The 25,307-nt window shown below is 39.0% G+C and overlaps 1 protein-coding gene across 3 annotated transcripts in view; it reads right to left on the reverse strand.

The window, feature by feature from the left end:
* Positions 1–25,307, reverse strand: part of NFKB1 (nuclear factor kappa B subunit 1) — a 101,472-nt gene that overhangs the window by 29,760 nt on the left and 46,405 nt on the right. For all 3 annotated transcript variants that reach the window (XM_024736070.1, XM_024736069.1, XM_024736068.1), the window contains exons 6-10: positions 18,897–19,060; positions 16,928–17,086; positions 15,506–15,610; positions 7,155–7,246; positions 4,726–4,864 (exon numbers count right to left, since the gene is read on the reverse strand). In XM_024736070.1, coding sequence (XP_024591838.1) covers positions 4,726–4,864; positions 7,155–7,246; positions 15,506–15,610; positions 16,928–17,086; positions 18,897–19,060 — 659 coding nt within the window. The remainder of the gene's footprint in view (positions 1–4,725; positions 4,865–7,154; positions 7,247–15,505; positions 15,611–16,927; positions 17,087–18,896; positions 19,061–25,307) is intronic.

A 25,307-nucleotide genomic window follows, 5' to 3' on the forward strand; every position in this document is an offset into this window, starting at 1 on the left:
CCAGTGCCTTTGTGGTCTATTGTTCCTTTCTTGTTTCTTCTTTCTGTTTCCCTTTCTTTCCCTTCTCTGATTTTCCCACCCTATATATTTTTTCTCCCTTCTCTCTTCTGAAATAAAGCACTGAAAAGTTTTTGGTTTTTGTTTAAATTAAATCAACAGTCAATATGGTATTCTTTTTTTCAATCAGCAGCCCAATACTTGACAACTGTCCTATTTCTGATTCTTCACATCAGTTCTGGTCACTGTTTATGTTCAGAAAGATCTTCACTTATTTCTAATTCTGTCGTCATTTCAGTCATCTCAGGGCTAGAAAGAATGCTGTTGTGTACTGATTATCTCGTGATCATCTAAGTGCAGTTGAAAGATAAGCAGGGGAAAGTAGGGTAGCAAAGTACCTTAAAAAATAATCTTTTAAAAACGGATCCTGTCCAGACTCACTAGGAAGAAAAAAGCCAGCATGGGTCAACTCTGAAGAAAACATGCTTCCACCAGAAAGGGGTGACCTCGAAGTGGAGAAACTTGAGCAATTTCCTTATCAAAGGTTTTGGACAGATAAAGTTTCTCCATCAGTTGTATCATAACTAAGTCACAATTATTACTCATCCTATAAACTGTTGATCTCACATGGGATATTAGTTCATCAGAAATATGAAATACAAGAGCAAGGCAGACAACACATTCACCTTTAGAAATAAATGTTATCTACTGACACGCTTTCTAGCAAAGAGATCATTTGGTATTTGCTATGTACTCCTTTTGACTTATAAAACAGGGACATTCACTGGTTATATTTCATTGTAAAATGGGAATTTTTAAGACTCAGTTTAAAAATATTAACTATCCTACAGCCATTAAGATGTTAATAACAAGAAACTGATATAGAAAATTGCATGTGACAAGCTTTTTTTTTTTTTTTTTTAAATAGAAGAACCTACAGTCTGAATTTCCATGGAATTGAACATGGGGATTTTCACCCTGGGTTTACTTACCCTTGTGGTCTGCTTTTGACAGTGGAGCATGGGATGTACTATGAAACATCAACCTATTCTAAAAGGGACCTAAGTGGCCACTCACTACAAGTTCTCCTTTTACAGAAGAGGAAACCGAAGCTAGGATGTTAAGGGACTTGTATGAGGTCAGGGCTCAGTGACGAACAGATACAAGGTCTAATGAGCATTCCATTATATTAGGTCACCATTTCGGGGGAAACACTCCAACATATCTTTGCTTCCTTTAATAATTGATGATTTAAGATAACAGCTTAGTTCACAAATGTCGATAAAACTTTTAGCCTCTACCACCTTATGCCGTGCATATGCCTTAAAAGTATCTCATTCTCACTTTCTGGGTTGTAGTTTGCCAGTAAACACGCCGGCATTTATCCTGAGCATACCTTTCATAATCTACAGATTATGATTCTGTTTCTCCCTAATCTCCATCTTTTCAGACTGAAAAGTCATTATGGTCTTTCTTTGCTTTTGTATAACAGTTCCTCAACCCTCTTCTTCCCTTGCCAACCATCCCTCTCCTGATTATTTTGATTGTCTTCCTGGACCCAACCATCTCCATGACGTTTTTATGAGACACAACGTCAATGACCATAAAGGATGCAGAGTTTGGGGCTGCATGATTCTGTACAACAAAAGGAATATGATCTATATTGCTTTGTCTAATGTCTTAATTGGTGGCCCCCAACAAGTTACTAGTCTTTCAGGTGAGGATGGCAACTTGGTTGGTCAAACAATAACTTAGCTCTCAGATATTTAACAAGCATCTACTATGTGACCTACGTTGTCCGAGATGTAGCAATAAATATGAAAGACCAAATATGTGACCTAAAGAACACAGGTAGGAGAAGACAATAGACACATAAATTAATAGGTAAGATAATTTTACATGTTGATAAAAATAAGTGAAGAATATAAAATGAAGCAATGAGTTCAGGAGTGACTGCAGGGGCTGGGGGCAGTGGAAGGTATATTCAAGGACTTCTGAGAAAGGAGCATAATGATTCCTCGGGTTGTATGGTTTAGATTGATCTTCACATAGCGACTCGGATGCTAAATGACCTGCTACTTTTCTGGCCAATCACACGTGCCTGGTGCGATCATTTGTCCTGGTGATTATTTCAACTTGGGATTTTATAATCCAGAAGGTTCTCTAGACTAAGGTAATTTGTTATCTTCAATAAAATTGTTCTAATCTCACAACAACTCAACCACAATACATGTTGGCCATTCCTTCTGTGGAGCTCAACTACAAACTCTTATTTTTCCAGATGGTTTTCTACATTGTTCTTATAGATGGAGCTTTTAGTCAATGATAACATGGAAGGTAAGTGCCTCACGCATAAAGGTGAGATTTTGAACTTTCAGGAGACCCCATTCTCTAACTCCAGCCCTGGATAGCTCCTACCATAAGAGGGTAGCAAAGAAAGTAATAGTCTGAATGTGTCCCTGCTGTATCAGACTCTTTTCAGGCACCGATACCACTGGGAAAGGGACACAGGCAGCCTAGAAATCAAGCTCAGCTTTGAGTATTTCTAGGCTTACACATGTGTAGGTAATCTGGGTTTCCTTTTTTTTTATCTGATTCTCTGTGTTAGAAAAATTGACATTATTTTGAACACGCATTTTAGGAGAAGAAATCTTTTTTTTTTTTTTTTTCCCTCAGAAAGTGCAAAACAATTTTGCGTTTCTCTTCTGGGTCTACTTTTAAAGAAGGGTGCTTAATCCAAAGCAGTGATTTTCAAACTTCACGCCGACGGCCCGTTCGGAAGCCCTCAGGCAGTTCCTGGGCAGGGAGGGAAGTGAGGAGAGGTAAGCTTCCTTCCTGGACTAGCCAAGTGGGCGGACTTGCCACCTCCACTTCAAGCCTCTCCGGTTTATATACTGGGATTTCGCATGAAATGTCACGTGGAGAGAAAAAAAAGGATCCTCTGCTGACAGTGTTTTCAAAGCACCAGTAACGGAATGCACTATACATCTGACCCGTCAGTGGAGGGGCTACAAGCTCAGAGAAGAAACAAGAAATCACAGAACCATTTTCTAAATGCTGCTGCCACAACATGAATTCTAGGAAAAGAAAGCCCTCCTCAAAGATCCCCCATCACATGTTGCTATCACAGGATTAGCAGCCGTGTGGATCGTTGCTGCGGCACCTTTGTGGGTTCCAGCCTCAGCCAGGACCTGGGCGCCCTGTCCCTCCCCAGTCTCACTTCCCTCTAGTCCAGGGGTTTCTAATTATGTTTGTGCCACGGCCTCTTTTGCAGTCTAGTGAAGTCTACGGATCTCTTCTTAGAATCACAGGTTTTAGTATGTAAAATTCAAAATAGGATTACAAAAAAAACTAATTGTTTTAAAGTACACTTCTAACCATGGAGCCCCATAGGGGTGAGTGGACTCCAGGTTAACAAATAACCTTTGAGGCCTGTTACCCTCATTCCGAGAGGAGTCTCAGTGTGAATTTCCCACCTTGCCCTCTCTTGAGTTCCAGTCCTGCCTTTTGAATGGCCTGTTAGGAATCTGCCACAGGAACCTAAAATGCAACATGCTTTAAACTGAACTCTGTCTTTGCCCACCCAGATTTACTTTTGCTCCTTTGACTCTTCATCAGTTCAACCACATCACAGCCTTCCCAGGCTGGGATTCCTAGAAACGTCTAGGACTCCTGATTTTCTCTTTTCACCCCCTACCCCAACCAGCACCTGGGTCCTCTTGACACCATCCCTGCACTGCCTCCTGAATCCACCTTCTCCTTTCACTCCACTGCATTAAGACCTTCACTAACTTCACCATTTCTCACTTGGATTCTTGCATTCCTCCTCTGACTCATCACTGTCTGCCACCCAGATAGTCTCCACAGTGTCTACAGAGAGGATCAGAGGCATCATTCCAAATCCAAACTGGCCTGGTCATTCCCCTTTCCAGAGTCAATGCAAAACTCTTTAGGTGCCAATCACAGCCCCACAGAGCCTGGCCCCGGCCTTCCTCACCTGCTGTGGCCTCCAGGAGTGCATCTCAGTGCTCAAAATGCTCACTCTTCCCTGAATAAACACTAGCTGTTTTAGCTCCTCACGTTTCCTAAGTCTAGGAAAGCCTTTCCTTCTCTGTTGCACACTCAACTACTGAAATACATCGCCAATTTTCAGGACCCCGAAGAAGCCTTCTTCTTGGGGGCTTCTTCAGAATCCAAGGTTCGTTCTCCTTGCATTCTTCTACGTTTTTGTGGACGCCTCACTTCTGGAACTTACCAGAGTAATAATTCGCACTGTAACAACTGAAGGAGACTTGCGATCCCCGCTTCTCGGCGTGTCCTTTGTGAGGAAGAGAATGCTGCCTTATTCATTTTCATAGCTCCGCAGTGCACGGTGCCTGAGGCCAGTTGACAGAGTGGCTGATTCTCCTACACAACAAGCCTTATCTTTTCATCTCAACTACCTGAACCCTGAGGTAGTCAATAAATGATAGATTCTCAAATTCAAAGAGAAATTTTCAAATGTCTAAATCTCATATAAAACTCAATGGAAATAACATTATTTTAAAAGGCTAGACTTAATTCTATGACCCCCAAATCATATATTACTTCTTTCTTCTCTAAAAAGAAGCACCATGGACCCAGAAACCAGTTACTAGGAAGCTGTTCAAAGGAGGAGACTACCTGATCTTTTCTAATCAGACCATCCTCTCGTTGCAACAAGCACAAGTGTTTAAACAACCAAGTTACCTTTAATTTCAGGATAGTAGAGAAAAGGTTTTGGTTCACTGGTTTCCAAATCAGATTTCCTCCGAAGCTGGACGAACACAGAGGCTGGTTTTGTAATGTTGACATCTTTATACTTTGGAGTTTTGAAGACGATGGCAAACTGCAGGATACAAAGATCCAAATGTTGGAGTAGGACTACATTTCTTTTCCAGCAACGCTACTCATTAAACACATTCTTTATGCCCAACGTTTAGACACAAGGTACTAAAAAGTATACAACACCTTAGAGAAACTTACAACCTTAGAATTCTATACCCATACATTTTTACTAAATTGCCAATGTGAAACTGAAATATAAGATTATGCCAATGTATTGCAAAACTTCATTAGTTCACTCGTCTAAAATTTCAAATGTCTTTCAGTATAAATAATCACGTGAATAAAATATGTTGCATACATCTTCTCCGTTTCCAAATTAGCCTTAAAATCCTCCAAGATTATTTACGGCAATATCAGAAAGGCTAGTCATGGAAAGAGAGAGTGAGGAAGGTGGTACTACTACCAGCCTGCCTGCCAGCCAATGAAGACAAAAAACTAAACCCTGTAAGAGAGACATCATGACAGGGTCAGTGTATTGTGAGGTGAGGATGGCCAAGGCTCTAGGCATACACAGGGCATTCGGTAACACCCATAAGACAGCCTCCTCATTGATATCTGGCAGTGCCAGAATAGTCAGGCATTTTCACAGTTCTTAGCTAGATTTTTTTTTTACTTGATCCACAAAATTAATAAGTTCAAGCTAACAGTTATGTACAGAACCTTCCACCAAACAAAAAAAAAGGATATAATTATTTTCAAGTACACATGGAACATTTTAAAAAAACTGATCATAGAGTCACAGAGAAAGACAAAAAAATTTCAAAGAACTTATATCTAAGACCACCTTCTATGACCACAATATAATGTTGAAATCATCAACCAAACATCTTTTAAATGTTTGGAAACTTAAAAATGGACTCCTGGACAAAAAATTTGAAAGAAAATCATGATAGAAATGATAAAATAAGAACCGAGCAATAATAAAAGTATTATGCTATCAAAATGTGATCTCAGCTTATAGCTTTAATGCATTTGTAACAAAACTTATTTTTTTCATTAAACTATGCTTGGGGCCGAATCACCGGTGCTGAGGGGCCCACTGCTTTGAGCAGCCACGCAGTGTCAGCATTTAACGCCCCGCCTCAAAGATGTTTTAGCTGGATTTTTGGACTGTGTAATATATTCACATGGACCAAGCTTCGTAAATATAAAAAGGTACACAATGGTGTACACTGAAAATTCTCCTTGCCATTCCTGTCCCTCCCTGTTCTGTTGTATCCTTCCAGTTTCTTTATGTGTATGTAAACATAAACATAGAATCTTTTTTATATACACTTTGCTTTATATCTATCTTTTAAATAATTTTAATGTTGTATCTTTGAGACTTTTCCATATTAGTCCATAGAGTACTCATTCTTTTTAATAACTGCACAATAGTCCATCACATAGATACACCATAATTTATTTAACTGGCCACTTACTGATAGACATTTGGATTGTTTCCAATTTTTTGTGAAAACTGTATTCCTCAATCGTTCAGTGTAATCATTAAGATGAGGATTCAGCATTTTCATCTCTTAGTCCTATACTCCATTGTCACCAGGAGATCTTGATTTATCATGATGACATCAGCCTCAACTAGAAGACTCCTCCTTTCAACACTTTTCATTAGAATACCCTTTTAACAGGTCTCCGCATATTACACTGGTAGCACATTGTTATGGACTAACTGTGTTCCCCCAAAATTCGTATGTTGAAGCCCTAACAGTGTGGCTGTATTTGGAGACAGAGCTTTTACAGGAAGAATTAAGGTTAAATGAGGTCATAAGGGCAAGGCCCTGATTGGTTAGGATTACTGTTTTTTAAAGAAGAGCAGAGAGCTTACTCTCTCTCTGCCCTGTTAGGACACAACAAGAAGGTGCCTGTCTGCAAGCCAGGAAGAGAGCCCTCACAAGGAACTGACACTGTCAGACCTTGATCTGGGACTTCTAGTCTCCAGAACCATGAGCTACAAATTTCTTTTGTTTCATCCACCCAGTCTATGATATTTTGTTATGGAAGCCTGAACAGATGAATACAACACTTAAAACATTTCTACTAAAGGACCTAAGGGCCACTGCCTTGTGGCTAGGTGATCAGACACCCAAATGAAATGCCTTGCAAGGTCTAATACAGCCTTGCCCATAATTCTATGGTAGGTAACTTTTCTGGAACACCTGCCAGTCACAGTGCTCTTTTATGAAAGTTAAATAAATATTTATGATTTTTCCTTGTTTTACATACGGAAACTAGTGAATTTCAATAAGGCAGAAAATGTAGAATCATCTTCATCGCCATCATCATCCACTTACTTGTCTATGAACATCTGTGGGGGAAAAATCTCCGAATCCTTCCCAGATTCCACCATTTTCCTCCTCCTCGTAAAATCGAATCTGGATATCATCTGCGAACAGTCACGTCCAGATGTATAATTTCACATAGTATAATAATATTCAAAAACATGAAAAATAAAGCTGGTTCAAGATTCTACCTATAAATACTACGTACTTAACCTTTTTCAAAAGTAATTAATATAAAATACACTTGTGAATTATTTAAAATTTTTAGTGAAAATTTTCTATTAGTTACCATAGTAATGGGCCCCAAGATTCATTTACAATGACAGAATACTAGATTTACCTATTCAATCTGAGTTTTCTCTTAATCAGTCTTTTCCACTTCTTCATCCCTAAACCAATTCTCTCCTGAGAAACACGAAGGATAGTGAGGAATATCAGAATCCCAAAAGGTGGTTCACTTGATACAGATTCACATAATAATATTTAACTAATATAAAGTTTACTATATGGCAGACACTGTTCTGAGGGATTTTATATGTATACATTAGCTGATTTAACCCTCACAACAACTTTGTGATGCAGGTCTACTATTAATATCCTCGTTCTGCAGAAGAGAAACTGGAGGTCAGAGAGGTTAAGTAACTTATCTAAGGTTGAAAAGCTGGTAAATGGAGAGGCCAGGATTTGAACACAGTGAAGTTTCAGATTCCAGGCTCTTACACATTCTACTATGCTACCTCCCTATAATATTTTATTAGTCCATATTGAGAAACTGCTAAATATATCATGTTGGTCTAGTCCCTTCGGGTTAAATTAGAACATCTAAATTTCAAACTTCAGTCATGGGTTCTACTCCTGCAGAAATATGACAATATAACTCAGGTTGGCATCTCCCTGGCTTCACTTCCTATTTCATAGGAAGGTGTACACTATTGACTTGCAAAAGCTAAATTTATATTTCTATTTACATAGAATTTTAGGAATATTAGGGTTGGATAAGACATACTATATACTGGTTAATACCTCTGCCTTCAGGTAGGACTACCCTGGACCTAGTTATTCAGATTCTTTAGGCTAGGTTCAAGACTTCTCTTAATAAGCCATTCCAACGCAGTGATAATGATTAAGAGTCACATTTACAAATAAAGGCACTCAGACTGTGTTTACTCATAGCATGCACAACCAGAAATCTGGAAATGCTTATCACTTGGATACAATGGGTTGAAAAAATACTGACACCAAAACCTGCAGAGAAAGTGTAAACATTTTTGGGATACAGATATATATTCATACCTTTACCTTAAAATCTTATCTCATTTTTTCTGACTTTTTATCTCAGAGCATTTAGCCTCAAAGGAGAATTTTCTTTGTTTTAAGCCATAGTCCTTTTAATAGGGGCTACATTTCCAGCTATGCAGTTGCTTACTTTGAAAATGCTCATTCTTGTAGTGAGTATATTTCTTTCTTTTCTTTTTAGTGAAGAAACTATAATTATTTTTGTTGAAAAATGTGAAAGTGAAATATATTTTTTGCATTATTATTTATTAACATCTTTATTGGAGTATAATTGCTTTACAATGGTGTGTTAGTTTCTGCTGTATAACAAAGTGAATCAGCTATACGTATACATATATCCCCAAATCCCCTCCCTCTTGCATCTCCCTCCCACTCTCCCTACCCCACCCCTCTAGGTGGTCACAAAGCACCAAGGTGATCTCCCTGTGCTATGCAGCTACTTCCCACTAGCTATCTACTTTACATATGGTAGTGTATATATGTCCATGACACTCTCTCACTTCGTCCCAGCTTACCTTTCCCCCTCCCCGTGTCCTCAAGTCCATTGTCTACATCTGTGTCTTTATTCCTGTCCTGCCCCTAGGTCCATGAGAACCAGTTTTTTTTTTTTTTTAGATTCCATATATATGTGTTAGCATATGATGTTTGTTTTTCTCTTTCTGACTTACTTCACTCTGAATGACAGATTCTAGGTCCAACCACCTCACTACAAAGAGTTCAATTTCATTTCTTTTTATGGCTGAGTAATATTTTATTGTATATATGTGCCACATCTCCTTTATCCATTCATCTGTCGATGGACACTTAGGTTGCTTCCATGTCCTGGCTACTGTAAATAGTGCTGCAATGAACATTGTGGTACATGACTCTTTTTGAATTATGGTTTCCTCAAGGTATATGCCCAGTAGTGGGACTGCTGGGTCATATGGTAGTTCTATTTGTAGTTTTTAAGGAACCTCCATATTGTTCTCCATAGTGGCTGTATCAATTTACATTCCCACCAACAGTGTAAGAGGGTTCCCTTTTCTCCACACTCTCTCCAGCATTTATTGTTTGTAGATTTTTTGATGATGGCTATTCTGACCAGTGTGAGGTGATACCTCATTGTAGTTTTGATCTGCATTTCTCTGATGGTAAGTGATGCTGAGCATCCTTTCATGTGTTTCTTGGCAATCTGTATATCTTCTTTGCAGAAATGTCTTTTTAGGTCTTCTGTCCATTTTTGGATTGGGCTGTTTATTTTTTTGATATTGAGCTGCTTGTAAATTTTGGAGATTTATCCTTTCCCAGTTGCTCCGTTTGCAAATATTTTCTCCCATTCTGAGGGCTGTCTTTTCATCTTGTTTGTGGTTTCCTTTGCTGTGAAAAAGCTTGTAAGTTTCATTATGTCCCATTTGTTTATTTTTGTTTTTATTTCCATTTCTCTAGGAGGTGGGTCAAAAAGGATCTTGTTGTGATTTATGTCAAAGAGTGTTCTGCCTATGTTTCCCGCTTTATAATGTCTGGCCTTAACATTTAGGTCTTAATCCATTTTGAGTTTGTTGTGGTACACGGTGTTAGGGAGTATTCTAATTTCATTCTTTTACATGTAGCTGTCCAGTTTCCCCAGCACCACTTATTGAAGAGGCTGTCTTTTCTCCATTGTATATTCTTGCTTCCTTTATCAAAGATAAGGTGACTATATGTGTGTGGGTTTATCTCTGGGCTTGCTATCCTGTTCCATTGATCTATATTTCTATTTTTGTGCCACTACCATACTATCTTGATTACTGTAGCTTTGTAGTATAGTCTGAAGTCAGGGAGCCTGATTCCTCTAGCTCTGTTTTTCTTTCTCAAGATTGCTTTGGCTATTTGGGGTCTTCTGTGTTTCCATACAAATTGTGAATTTTTTTGTTCTAGTTCTGTGAAAAATACCATTGGTAGTTTGATACGGATTGCACTGAATCTGTAGATTGCTTTGGGTAGTATAGTTATTTTCACAATGTTCATTCTTCCAATCCAAGAACATGGTATATCTCTCCATCTGTTTGTCATCTTTAATTTCTTTCATTAGTGTCTTATAGTTTTCTGTACACAGGTCTTTTGTCTTCTTAGGTAGGTTTACTCCTAGGTATTTTATTCTTTTTGTTGCAGTGGTAAATGGGAGTGTTTCCTTGATTTCTCTTTCAGATTTTCATCATTAGTGTATAGGAATGCAAGAGATTTCTGTGCATTAATTTTGTAACCAGCTACTTTACCAAATTCATTCATTAGCTCTAGTAGTTTTCTGGTAGCATCTTCAGGATTCTCTATGTATAGTATCATGTCATCTGCAAACAGTGATGGTTCTCCTTCTTCTTTTCCAATTTGAATTCATTTCTTTTTCTTCTCTGACTGCTGTGGCTAAAACTTCCAAAACTGTGTTGAATAACAGCAGTGAGAGTGGGCAACCTTGCCTTACTCCTGATCTTAGTGGAAATGGTTTCAGTTTTTCACCATGGAGAATGATGTTGGCTGTGGATTTCTCATATACGGCCTTCATTACGTCGAGGTAGGTTCCCTCTATGCCTACTTTCTGGAGAGTTTTTATCATAAATAGGTGTTGAATTTTGTCAAAAGCTTTTTCTGAATCTATTGAGATAATCATATGGTTTTCATCTTTCAATTTGTTAATATGGTGTATCACACTGATTGACTTCTGTATATTGAAGAATCCTTGCATTCCTGGGACAAACCCCACTTGATCATGGTGTATGATCCTTTTAATGTGCTGTTGGATTCTGTTTAGTAGTATTTTGTTGAGGATTTTTGCATCTATGTTCATCGGTGATATTGGCCTGTAGTTTTCTTTTATTGCGACATCTTTGTCCGGTTTTGGTATCAGGGTGATGGTGGCCTCGTAAAATGAGTTGGGGAGTATTCCTCCCTCTGCTATATTTTGGAAGAGTTTGAGAAGGATAGGTGTTAGCTCTTCTCTAAATATTTGATAGAATTCGCCTGTGAAGCCATCTGGTCCTGGGCTTTTGTTTGTTGGAAGATTTTTAATCACAGTTTCAATTTCAGTGCTTGTGATTGGTCTGTTTATATTTTCTATTTCTTCCTGGTTCAGTCTTGGAAGGTTGTGCTTTTCTAAGAATTAATGCATTTCTTCCAGACTGTCCATTTTATTGTCATATAGTTGCTTGGAGTAATCTCTCATGATCCTTTGTATTTCTGCAGTGTCTGTTGTTACTTCTCCTTTTTCATTTCTAATTCTGTTGATCTGAGTCTTCTCCTTTTTCTGGATGAGTCTGGCTAATGGTTTATCAATTTTGTTTATTGTCCCAAAGAACCAGCTTTTAGTTTTATAGATCTTTGCTATTGTTTCCTTCATTTCTTCTTCATTTATTTCTGATCTGATTTTTATGATTTCTTTCCTTCTGCTAACTTCATGTTTTTTCGGTTCTTCTTTCTCTAATTGCTTTAGGTGTAAGGTTAGGTTGTTTATTTGAGATGCTTCTTGTTTCTTGAGGTAGGATTGTATTGCTATAAACTTCCCTCTTAGAACTGCTTTTGCTGCATCCCATAGGTTTTGGGTCGTCGTGTTTTCATTGCCATTTGTTTCTAGGTATTTTCTGATTTCTCTTTGATTTCTTCAGTAATCTCTTGGTTATTTAGTAGAGTATTGTTTAGCCTCTATGTGTTTTAGAGATTTTTTTCCTGTAATTGATATCTAGTCTCACAGTGTTGCGGTTGGAAATGATACTTGATACGATTTCAATTTTCTTAAGTTTACCAGTGCTTGATTTGTGACCCAAGATATGATCTCTCCTGGAGAATGTTCCGTGAGCACTTGAGAAGAAAGTGCATTCTGTTGTTTTTGGATGGAATGTCCTATAAATATCAATTAAGTCCATCTTGTTTAACGTGTCCTTTAAAGCTTGTGTTTCCTTATTTATTTTCATTTTGGATGATCTGTGCATTGCTGAAAGTGGGGTGTTAAAGTCCCCAACCATTATTGTGTTACTGCCGATTTCCCCTTTTACGGGTATTAGCATTTGCCTTATGTTATTGAGGTGCTCCTATGTTGGGTATATAAATATTTACAACTGTTATATCTTCTTTTTGGATGGATGCCTTGATCATTATGTAGTTCCCTTCTTTGTCTCTTGTTTTAAAGTCTATTTTGTCTGATACGAAAACTGCTACTCCAGCTTTGTTTTGATTTCCATTTGCATGGAATATCTTTTTCCATCCCCTCACTTTCAGTTTGTATGTGTCCCTAGGTCTGAAGTGGGTCTCTTGTAGACAGCATATATATGGGTCTTGTTTTTGTATCCATTTAGCAAACCTGTGTCTTTTTTTTTTTTTTTTTGGCGGTATGCAGGCCTCTCACTGTTGTGGCCTCTCCCGTTGTGGAGCACAGGCTCCAGACGCGCAGGCTCAGCGGCCATGGCCCACGGGCCCAGCCGCTCGACGGCATGTGGGATCTTCCCGGACTGGGGCACGAACCCGTGTCCCCTGCATTGGCAGGTGGACTCTCAACCACTGTGCCACCAGGGGAAGCCCAAGCCTGTGTCTTTTGGTTGGAGCATTTAATCCACTCACATTTAAAGTAATTATCAATATGTATGTTCCTATTACCATTTTCTAAATTGTTTTGGGTTTATTTTTATAGCTGTTTTCCTTTTCTTGTGATTCCTGCCTAGAGAAGTTCCTTTAGCATTTGTTGTAAAGCTGGTTTGGTGGTGCTGAATTCTCTTAACTTTTGCTTATCTGTAAAGGTTTTAATGTCTTCACTGAATCTGAATGAGATCCTTGCTGGGTAGAGCAATCTTGGTTGTAAGTTTTTCCCTTTCATCACTTTAAATATGTCCTGCCACCCCTTCTGGCTTGCAGAGTTTCTGCTGAAAGATCAGCTGTTAACCTTATGGGGATTCCCTTGTATGTTATTTCTTTCTTTTCCCTTGCTGCTTTTAATATTTTTTCTTTGTATTTTTGACAGTTTGTGTAATGTGTCTTGGCATGTTTCTCCTTGGATTTATCCTGTATGTGACTCTCTGCACTTCCTGGACTTGCGTGGCTATTTCCTTTCCCATGTTAGGGAAGTTTTCAACTATAATCTCTTCAAATATTTTCTCAGTCCCTTTCTTTTTCTCTTCTTCTTCTGGAACTCCTATAATTTGAATGTTGGTGCGTTTAATGTTGTCCCAGAGGTCTCTGAGACTGTCCTCAATTCTTTTCATTCTTTTTTCTTTATTCTGCTATGCAGTAGTTATTTCCACTATTTTATCTTCCAGGTCACTTATCCGTTCTTCTGCCTCAGTTATTCTGATATTGATTCCTTCTAGAGAATTTTTAATTTCATGTATTGTGTTGTTCATCATTTGTTTGCTCTTTAGTTCTTCTAGGTCCTTGTTAAATGTTTCTTGCATTTTCTCTATTCTATTTCCAAGATTTTAGATCATTTTTACTATCATTACTCTGAATTCTTTTTCAGGTAGACTGCCTACGTCCTCTTCATTTGTTTGGTGTGGTGGGTTTTTACCTTGCTCCTTCATCTGCTCCCTATTCCTCTGTCTTCTCATTTTGTTTAACTTACTGTGTTTGGGGTCTCCTTTTCACAGGCTGCAGGTTCGTAGTTCCCATTGTTTTTGGTGTCTTCCCCCAGTGGGTGAGGTTGGTTCAGTGGCTTGCATAGGCTTCCTGGTGGAGGGGACCGGTGCCTGTGTTCTGGCGGGTGGGGCTGGATCTTGTCTTTCTGGTGGGCAGGACCACGTCCAGTGGTGTGTTTTGGGGGGTCTGTGAACTTAGTATGATTTCAGGCAGCTTCTCTAATGGATGGGGTTGTGTTCCTTTCTTGCTGGTTGATTGGCATTGGGCATCCAGCACTGGAGCTTGCTGGTCGTTGAGTGGAGCTGGGTCTTAGCGGTGAGACAGAGGTCTCTGGGAGAGCCCTCGCCGATTGATATTACATGGGGCCGGGAGGTCTCTGGTGGTCCAATGTGCTGGAGTCAGCTCTCCCACCTCAGAGGCTCAGGCTTGACACCCGGCCGGAGCACCAAGACGCTGTGAGCCACACAGCAGTGAATGTGGCGGTCTCAGTTATGAAGTCTGATTACAAGGGTCTTCAGTAGCTGCTCAGCTAGAACAGGCTGACTCGGGAGCACTTTGTCTACGAGGTTGTCTCCAGCAGCCCGTGGCTGAAAGAGTAGGTCTTCGCATGTGCTGCCGGAATCTTGAACATTTATATAGAGGTCTTCGCTGAGTTCGGTCACGGATTTGGTACAGGTGGTCTTAAGAACACCTTACTCTCTCAAGGCTGTGCGCATGAAACAGCTCCTACACCTGAGGATCTACAAGCTGCAGAAAGACGAGACTGCCCGGGGCCACGTGCAAGCCGTGATTCTTGCCACGTGCCCTGCTGCTGCCGTCGTGGAAGTGAGTGTATCTTTATTATACTATACCTTCTATCATTTTATTTAAAAAATGAGTGAAACTTGAGAAAATAACACAATCTCCTTCAGCTTTTGCTGACTTATCAATCTTGTGCTATATTTAATGAGAGATAAATGCCAAGAACCTTTCTGAAAGTGAAAATTATGAGAGGAGTATGCTCTGAGAATTTCCCTATAGTCCTTATTCTCTTTCTTTTTCTTAAATGACATCATAGTGTCATGTGAAGATATCCAGAGAAGCTCTCTGTGTTGCAATGAAGCATGGTAAGATAAACAAAATAAACAATTTTACACTATGTAAAACATTTATTCTGTGTGTGTGTGTGTGTGTGTGTGTGTGTGAAGCATGGGCTATTACTCATTTATTTAAAGTTCAGATACCAAAATTTAAAGTATAAAACCCCTGAAACATCACTGATTCCAATGGTCACTGTTTTCTTATTTATATTTACTTCTGTTGAAAATTTTAAAATGAATTAGTTGGGTTAACAAAATAACATGAACAACTTAAAATTGGAAGAGACGAAATGTATAAATTTTTAAAAGGAGTTCTATGGCAAGGAGGGATATTACTGGGCCCACTGACAAAAAGTGACTCAGAAACACACTCAGAATTATACTTCACATCTGGAGATCAGAGCATATATTTACCTTTCTGAACCTTGTCACAGAGAAGATAAATCTCTTCCCCTCCAGTTACGCATCCAGCTGTCCTGTCCATCCTTACTATTTTCAAGTTGGAGGCATTGGGGGCTTCTGTCCACAGGAGAAAAACAACAAACTTCATTATTTATCCTCAGCTTCACATGCTAACCTCCTATGAGGGAACTTAAAGAAAGTTTAAATAGATGCTTTCACTCATACTGCTTTAACAAGGATATAAATAAAACAAAAATGCCTTCTGAAACCCTCAGAGCACTTCTTGGGCATGGCTCATTCATTATCACCAAAACAGATGAGACACAAAGGAGCAGTATTTGTTTCTCCCACTAACACAGTAAGAGAGATTAATAGAGAAAGAGAAAGAAATTTTCTGATGTTTCAGGAAGTTCCAAGCTAATGGATGTGTGGAATTTCAATAAGGTCAAGACTTTAACCCCAAACTTATGTGCATGATACCATTTACAAGAGTCCTAGAAATTTAGGAGAAGCACAGTTTTCTAAAACTATTTATTAATTTTTATTCTGCAGAAAAGAAAAATGAAGATGTTATATTTCTTTTCCCCAAACGAAATTAGAATTCTGTGTGGTTAAGGGGTAAAAGTTTTGTGTGGTAATAGTATAAGGCTTCCCTTTTTTTTTTTGGCTCCAACAGCTGCATTTTAAAGTGATCTTTGGTATGCGAGTCTACATCAGTTTATAAAGCTTTCACTTCCCTTCAAACATGTTTAAATTAGAGAAATCAGTTAGTTGTTGTACTTGGGGCATGGCGTTCTCTACTTAGACCCAACTCTATAACCTTTCAAGGAGCCTAAATACTGCCCTTGTAGACTTTTTGGAAATATCTGTTTAATAAAGCCCATGCATACCAAATTAGAAATTTGCATGGTAAATGCTGAAGACCTCTGTAAAACTCTTTCAAAAACTCCAGGAACTATAGACTGAAATAGAATTTTGAAGCTACGAAATATCTGTACTGCTCACTTAGTTAACCTGACGTTCCTAACTTGATAAAGCTATAACATGCAAGAATGAAACTGGATAAGAGTTGTCTTTTATTAACTTCTCTTCAGAGCCCCAACTGAGATACTTTTCTCATCTAAGAGCACCAACAATATATCCTCGTAGTAAGGAATTCATAAATAATAGGAGATTTGGCATTGCACGTAGAAGACTACAACGGTGATCTGAGGAAGATTTATTGAGCACCTCACAGTATTTCACGTTTAATCTCAACATCAAATTTCAAGCTAAATTTCAGTATTCTCATTTTGTAAGACGATAAATATGAGGCCCCCAGTGATTAAGTTACTTGCCCCAGGAATCAGAGCTAGTCATAACTGCCGGGGCCGGGCTGGAAGTCTGTTCTTGACTTTACAGCAAGCCGCCTCCTGTCAGAAGTCAGGTACTCACTGCTATCATAGATGGCGTCCGATACCACGGGTTCCAGGCGCCTCGTGAAGCTGCCGGTGCTGTCTGGAAGGAAAGCTGTAAACATAAGCCGCACCACGCTGAGGTCCATCTCCTTTGTCTGCTGAAGAGCTGCCTGGCGGATGATCTCCTTTTCCCGATCTAGGACCAGACAACATGCGGTATTCATGCCCAGGGAAAGAGTAAAGCGTGAACGTTTTAGATAGGATGCTTTTATAAAGCCCAAATAAAGAACATCAACTTAAAATAAAAGTCTATTTTTTTTCTTTTGAAATTCTTCATATTGCTAATACAATTTTAAGAATTATCTATTTATGTCATCCAAACGTAAAGGCATCAAAAAAGGGCCTGTATTTTCTCTGGATCACAGTAAAAACTGTCCTGCATGTGTCAAACTGCCTCTCTCCTATCTTCCCCTGCCCTGTCCCAAGACACAAAGGATGTGATGGAATGGAATGCAGTAGCCTGACCATGCCTCACTTGTGTGGAGGAATGTGAGAATTAAGTATTCCAAAAGCTCTCTGGGCACAGGGACTGTATTCATCCCACAGTGCCTGGCACAGTACCTGGCACTAAGCAAGTACAGCTCAACAAGCGTTTTTAAGGAGCCAAACGACTCCCCTGCACTGGGCTCCTTCCCTCCTGATGGAGCTTTCATACTGATGGACATAATCGTACTTAACTTATAATATCACAAGAGGTGATAATTCAAGTGATAAGTACTATAAAAGAGCTACAGTTGAAGTGATATGAAACTTCAAAGGAGGGGAGAATCCAGAGGCTTTGAAGCAGAAGAGGCATTGCTCTAAATCTTGAAAGGATGGTAGAACTTGAACTTAGGAGGAGAATGAAAAAAGGCATCCCAGGAAGAGGAAAGAGCAGGAATGGAAAGAATGTGCCAAAGAGAGAAAGTGAGAAATTGTGCTTCTATGGTGTAGTTCAGTGTGACAACAAGGGATGTAGTGGGAAACAAAGTCGAAAATGCAGATTGGGGCCAGCTCTTGGGAGGCCTAAAATGCCAGGGTATGGAATTTGGATTCTGGACGCAACAGGGAGACACTGAGTAGTGGTGACCTGTAGGCTTCAGTAAGATCCATCTGGCCACAGGGTGTAAACTAGATTAGAAGTGGGGAGGGACAGAGACAGAGCATCAAAAAATGGAGTGAGGAGGGGAACCCCAGACAGCATAGAACAGCTGGACCACGAACTGGAGATGCAGCAGAGGTGAAAAGGAGGACTCAAAGGTGATGTGAAGGTTTTGAGGATGAATAGCAGAAGACAGAACATGGCTAATGGGAAAATGATTGTCTCTGGATTGCCTGAGTATGAGCTGGTGACAGGATGGCCAGACGAAAGGACGACACATAAAAGCAGAAATGGCATATGTGGTGGAACAAGGATTAGGGTTGAAAGAAAAAAATATAAGTGAAGGCAGGAAAACATAAAATCATAGCATTTTTATGATAAAGAGGATAGCTTACAATGAGCCTGAAGAGCCCAAAGAAAGAAAGATTCCTTATAATAAGGTGAGCTGGGGGAGGTATAACAGAGCAGGTGTTCTTTGAACCATGTCTTGAATTCTGAATTGGTTCTGACAGGTTGAAAAGGGAAGGGGGGGTGTTTTAGGTAGAGGAAGACACATACAAAGGTATGAGTATACATCAGTGTTCAGGAGGCGGTGATGGGGAGAGGTGGGTACAGGTGGGACCTCCGATAAAGCTGGAAAGGGGGCTGAGGCCCGGCTTTGTATGCCAGGCTATGGGGGTACAGATTTTATTCTAGAAGTAGCAGGATGCCATCAAAGGTTTCTGAGCAGGGAAAGGGTGAGAGCAGCTTGGAGTACAGACCAGGAGAAGGAGAAACCTGGGGCATAAGATGAGCACATGGCCTACACACAGGACAAGGAGAGCCAGAGCTCTCAAAGGAGCAAGGCTGGGAGAGTGATACTCACCTGTGAGCTGCCGGTCTCCTCCACCTTCTGCTTGTAAATAGGCAAGATCAGGATGCACCAAAAGTCCGGGGTTATAGCCCCTTATACATGCATCTGTCATTCGTGCTTCCAGTGTTTCAAATACTTTTTTCTTTGTCACATGAAGTATACCCAGGTTTGCAAAGCTGGAGATAAAACAGTAACAGCAACAACAACCAGAATTAGGCAGTCAATGACTAGAGAGTCCTGTTTTACCTTACCTATGGATTGAGGAAAAAATGCACAGGCCCTCAATCACTGGCCCTCAAACACATTACTATTTCTGCAGTGAAACATACAAAGCAGCCTCACCAAATGGAATAATAAAGACTATAACCAGCTGCACATCATGTCAGGCTGGGTTTTGCCACCAAATCAGTCTGTGGTAAAATTAGAAAAATCTTTTCGTTTTCAAAGCTTACTAGACTTGCAAATTATGAATAAGGGAGTGGGGTGTACGTATCTTAATAAGAAAGCTTTACCTAGACTCATTTTAAAGTATTTTTCTAGGAGAGTTGTATAAAAAGAAATTTTAATTCCAAATATACTAACTTTTCTAACTTTTTTAAAAAAGAATATGCAAAATACTATATTTAGAAGATTTTTTTTCTTTTGGCTCATCCCTGGGTTTCTAGATGGAATTTAATGTCTACCAGGAATCCCATCTCCTCCTGGGCTATCTCTAAGGTTGGAATTATTTATGACCACTAGAATGTCCAACTCTACATGTACTCAGTCTTGAGGTATACCTTCAATCAGGGATGGATAACTTTTTATATTGTGAAGCCTACATATCCATAAAACAAAATATGTTAATATGCTAATTAAAGCAATTAAAGGGATCTTTAAATATATAAAATGCTCCAGCCATTCATGTTTTAAAATAAAGTACATGAAACAAAGAAGTGTATTCAATAAATGTAATACAACAAACAAACAAAACAGCACTTTACCAAGGAGACTCATTCGGTTAACAAATATTTATTTTGCTCCTTAGTACCAGGCAGTGTCCTGGATGCTTCTGTCAACAGTAAAGGAATCCCTACCTTCATGGAGTTCATATGCTAGTGCAACAACAGAGAGGAAACAAACAAGTAAATTTTATAATTGAAAAGGTAAAAAGTGTTACCAAGAAAAATAAAGTAGGAATGGGGAAGAGGAAAGGCAGTAGTAGAAGGCACGGCACTTAAAAATAGGAAGAGGCCAGACAGAGCCTCACTGAAAATATGTCAACTGAACAAAGACTTGAAGGAAGTAGGGGGTGAGACATGGATATATGGAAAAAGAACATTTGAGGTGGAAGGAACAGCAAGTACAAAGACCCTGAGGTAGGATCATGCCTGGTGTCCACAAGACAACAATGGCAAACAGGCCAGTGTGGCTGGAGTGAGATGAACAAGGGGTCAGAAGTAAGTAAGGAGTTCAAAGAGATAAGTGGGGTACCATTCTTTTAAAGCCTTGTAAGCTTTTGTAAGGACTCTTCTTTTCCTCTGGCTTTTACTCAGAAAGAAAAATAAATATTAGCAGGAATATTAGAGGAAAGATAGAAATATTATGATAACTGGATCAAATGAAATAAAGAAGAAGATAATGTTGGTAAACTAGGGAAAGAAAACATAGGAGGTGAAGGCTGAATGAGATGAGCACTCATACAGAGGCCCAGAGATGAAATGATACAGGTGTACAGACAGTGATGAAAAAAAGTAGGACAGCAGAGACAGACACTGAAAAGAAAATACAGAATATAAGCCCCTTGCGAGCAGAGATATCCAGTGACTAGAGACCTGGGTGCTTAATAAATGTCTACTGGATAAATAAATGCATGAATTAATCCAGCACAGAAAAACATGCAATATGACACATTGGTATGCATGGAGGCACAGGGGGATTTTCAGAAACAACACCTCCGTATTTTGGCCTTTTAGGCTTTACTCCTATACAGACACCACCCATAACTACAGGAAAACGAGGCTGATCTTCTAGGTAACAGCAATGATAAACACGTGTACAGCACTTTACCACCTAGAAAGTGCTTTTCATGTATATTATCTAATTTAATCTCTGTGAAAAGTCATCATCTGTATTTTTCATTATGTGAATAATGGATTTACTCTGGAAATAAATGAAACAATACAGAAGTCAGTCTTCTACCTTAGGTAATGGTAGAGCAACACAGACCGATTGAACCTTGCATTTTAAACAACAAAAAACATATGAAAAAGTAGTTTTCAGACACTGGACAATAGGTGGCATAGGACAGTGAGCCTTAAGAAAAGGAAAACAAATAAGGTGAATTCTAAAATTATGCTGCCTTAATATCTAGAGAGCGCTTCCAGGCTGCAGTAAGGAAGGGGGAGCCCAAACAGGGCCTGCTGACCTCCCTGAGTTTAGGAGACAAAGGAGGTCAACAAGGGTAGAATGCACAGGCCGATACCTGAGAAGAAAGAACCATATACCGAGAGACACTCAGAGCATGTGTGTGAGGAAATGACCCAAGGCTGGGAAAAGAACAATCAGAAGCACAGGCAAAACAGCCCCTGGAGCACACACAGGGCTAGAATAGTTCAAGAAATCTTGTGATACACGAAGTGTTAGGGTGTACAGTCAGAAAGGTATTGCCTTTGTAATGGCATCAAGTTAACCCTAGACTAAAGGCTGCTCTGGTCTCCCTAAAAAGGCTTAATAGTAAGTCTAGAAAGGATCAAGCTATTCCCAAACTTAACTTCATCCCAATGCTCAAAAATATTTAGATGCATAGAAAATAAAAAAATCCAAGTACCCACAATCCAAAATTCAAAATGTCTACCATCCAATCAAAAATTACCAGGCATACAAAGAAACAGGAAAATATAACTCATAACGAGGAAAAAAAATCATTCAATAGAAACAGATCCAGAAATGAAATGAGACAGAAAACAGAATTTGTAGGTAAGTACATGGAAAAGCTATGAGAGATATACTCCATATGGTCGAGAAGAAAGCATTAGTATGCGAAGGAGAGGCATGGAAGATATAAAAAAGACCCCCCCCTCAAAACCCATAGAGATGAAAACTACAACGTCTGAGAAGAAAAACACACCAGATGGGATTAAGAACATATTAGACAGTACAGACAAAAGATTAGTGAACTTGAGGACACAGTAAAAAAACTATCTGAAATGAAACTGAAAAGATGAAAAATATTTTAAAAAGAAGAGATCATTAATGAGCTGTGGCATAATTTCAAATATACATGAGGTTGATGTTTCAGAAGAGAAAAGAGAGGAGTGGATGGAAAAAATATTTTAAAAAATAATGGCCGAAAAGTTTTAAAATTTAATAAAAACTATAAACCCAGAGATCCAAGAATCTCAGTGAACCACAAAGCACAAGAAACATGAAGAATACAACACTAAAGCTTATCATAATCAAACTGCTGAAAAGTAGCGATGAAGAGAAAATCTGAAAAGCTGATAGAGAAAAAAACGGACACACTATGTACAGAGGAATAAAGGTAAGAATGACAGGAGACTTCTTTTTGGAAACAAGGCAAGCCAGAAGACAGTGAAGCAGCATATTTTAAGGACATGAAAGAAAAACCGTGTCAACCTGTATTTCTATACTCCTCAAAAATATCTTTGAAAAACAAAAACAAAATAAAGACTTTAAGATGTACAACTGAAAGAGTTTATCAGCAGCACACCAGTGGTATAAGAAAAATTAAAGGAAGTCAACACATGGGTAAGTACAAAATACTTTCTTTCCCTTATTTAAAAGTTTCTTTAAAAGATAATTGACGATTTAAAGCAAAAATAAAAAACAATATACGGTGGGATTTACAACATATGCAGATGTAAAATATATGACATAATAGCACAAAGGTCAAGAGAGGGGAAATGAAAATATACTGTTAACATGCTATACATAGAGAGGTATAATGCTACTTGGAGGTAGATTATGATAAGTTAAAGATGTATAGTATAAACCTAAAACAATGGCTAAAAAATACAAAGAGGTATAAATCTAAAAGGAGACAAATGAAATGACAAATAATCAATTAATCTAAAAGAAGGCAGGGGAAGGGGGAATGAAGAATAGATATGACAAGCAGAAAACAAACAGCAAGAGGGCACATTTAAACACAGCCATATCAGCAATCATATTAAATAAAAGTCACCTAAACACCCCACTAAAAGACAGAGTATGTGAGACGGGATACAAAGTAAGACCCAACTATATGCAGTGCCTATTTACTTTGAATATAAACACACAAAAAGGTTAAAACTAAGAGGATGGGGAAAAAAATGTTCCAAGCTAACATTATTCAGAAGAAAGCTGAAGTAACTATATTAGTTTCAGTCAAGGTAAATTCCAGAGCAAAGAATATTACCAGGAATAAAAAAGAAGGTCATTTCATAATGATAAAGGGATCAATTAATTAAGAGGACATAAGAATCCTAAATTTTTATGCATCTAATAAAAGAGCTTCACAATACAAGAAGCAAAATCTTATAGAACTGAAAAGAGAAATAGATGTATTTATGAATACTGTCAGATTTCAATACTCTTCTCTCAATAATTAATAGAACAAGTAGAGAGAAAATTAGTAAGGAGAGAAAAGCTTTGAACAAACAACCTGACCCAACTGACATTTACAGAACATGCGTTCAATGTGATCAGACTAAACATTCTTTTTTAAGTGCACCAGTAACATTTACCAAGACAGACCAGGGCTTCCCTGGTGGCACAGTGGTTGAGAATCTGCCTGCCAATGCAGGGGATACGGGTTCGAGCCCTGGTCTGGGAAGATCCCACATGCCGCGGAGCAACTAGGCCCATGAGCCACAACTACTGAGCCTGCGCGTCTGGAGCCTGTGTTCCGCAGAAAGAGAGGCCGCCATGGCGAGAGGCCCGCGCACCGCGATGAAGAGGGTCTCCTGCTTGCCGCAACTAGAGAAAGCCCTCGCACTGAAACGAAGACCCAACACAGCCAAAAATAAATAAATAAATAACTTTTTAAAAAAAGGATTGACTTAAAAAAAAGACCATATTCCCTCCATAAAACAAGCCTCAGTATATTTAAAAGGAATCAAATGATACCAAATATTCTCTTACCACAATGGAACTAAATCAGATATCAATAACAAAGTTACCTTGGTAGGAGTACATTTAAATCAAGACTGGCCACGTAATAATTAATTGTTGAAGGTGGGTGACGGGTACAACGAAGGCTCACTATGCTATTCTTTCTACTTTTGTATATGTTTGGAAATTTCTATAATAAAGTGCAAAAGAAAAATGAGAGCAGACATTATTAGGATGAAAAACAGAAAAAAACAAGGACCATAAATGTTAACATGTGAGAATGCAAAATGGTGCAGCCACTTTGGAAAACTTGGCAGTTTCTTTTTCTTTTTTTTTTTTTTTGGCCACACCATGTGGCATGTGGAACTTCCCTGACCAGGGATCGAATCCGTTCCCGCTGCAGTGGAAGCCTGGAGTAGTCTTAACCACTGGACCACCAGGGAAGTCCAACAATTTGGCAGTTTCTTATCAAGATAAACATACTCTTAGCACACATCCCTACAATTCCACTCCTCAGTATTTACCCAAGCCAGGAAAAATGAAAACTTATGTTCACACAAAAGGTGGCTTTGTTCTGAAAAACTGGAAACAAACCAGATGTCCTTCAACAGGTGGATAAACTGTGATATATCAACACAATGCAACGATGCAACACTACTTATTAACTAAAAGGAATAAACTAGTGACAGACTCAGCAATCTGGAGGAATCTGAAATACATTGTGCTAAGTGAAACAAGTCAGACCCAAAAAGGCTACATATTGTATGATTGCATTTGCATATCATTCTGGAAAAGGCAAAACTATGGGGGTAGAACAGATCAGAGGTTGCCAGTGCCTAGAGTTGGGGGGAACCTGACTCCAAAGGGTCACACAGGGATTTTCAGGATGGGGGATGGGGGGAGGGAATAAAACTATTCTACGCCTTAATTGTGGTGATTATATGAGTATTTATCAAAACTCATAGAACTGTATACTTTAAAGGGTGACTGTTACAGTATTTAAATTAATTTCAAAAATTTTTTAGAAAGACAGGTTATCACAGTTAATAAGGGGTTAGTAACGGGACCGGGACTACAATCCTGTTTCTTACTCAAAATGCCATATTCTTACACATCAGTGGTTTTCAAAGTATACTCTCCAGACCAGCAGCATCAGCATCACCCAAGAATTTAGTAAAATGCAAATTCTTGGGCCTTATCCCAACCCTACTGAATCGGAAACTCTGAGGGTGGGACTCAGCCATCCGAGTTTTAACAAGCCCTCCAGGTGATTCTGATGGCCCCTAAACTTTGTGAACCACTGCTCTGCACTATGAGACAGGGCAATGA

This window comes from Neophocaena asiaeorientalis, unplaced genomic scaffold (genome assembly GCF_003031525.2).
Source record: "Neophocaena asiaeorientalis asiaeorientalis breed wild unplaced genomic scaffold, Neophocaena_asiaeorientalis_V1.1 scaffold7, whole genome shotgun sequence".
Lineage (NCBI taxonomy): Eukaryota > Metazoa > Chordata > Mammalia > Artiodactyla > Phocoenidae > Neophocaena > Neophocaena asiaeorientalis.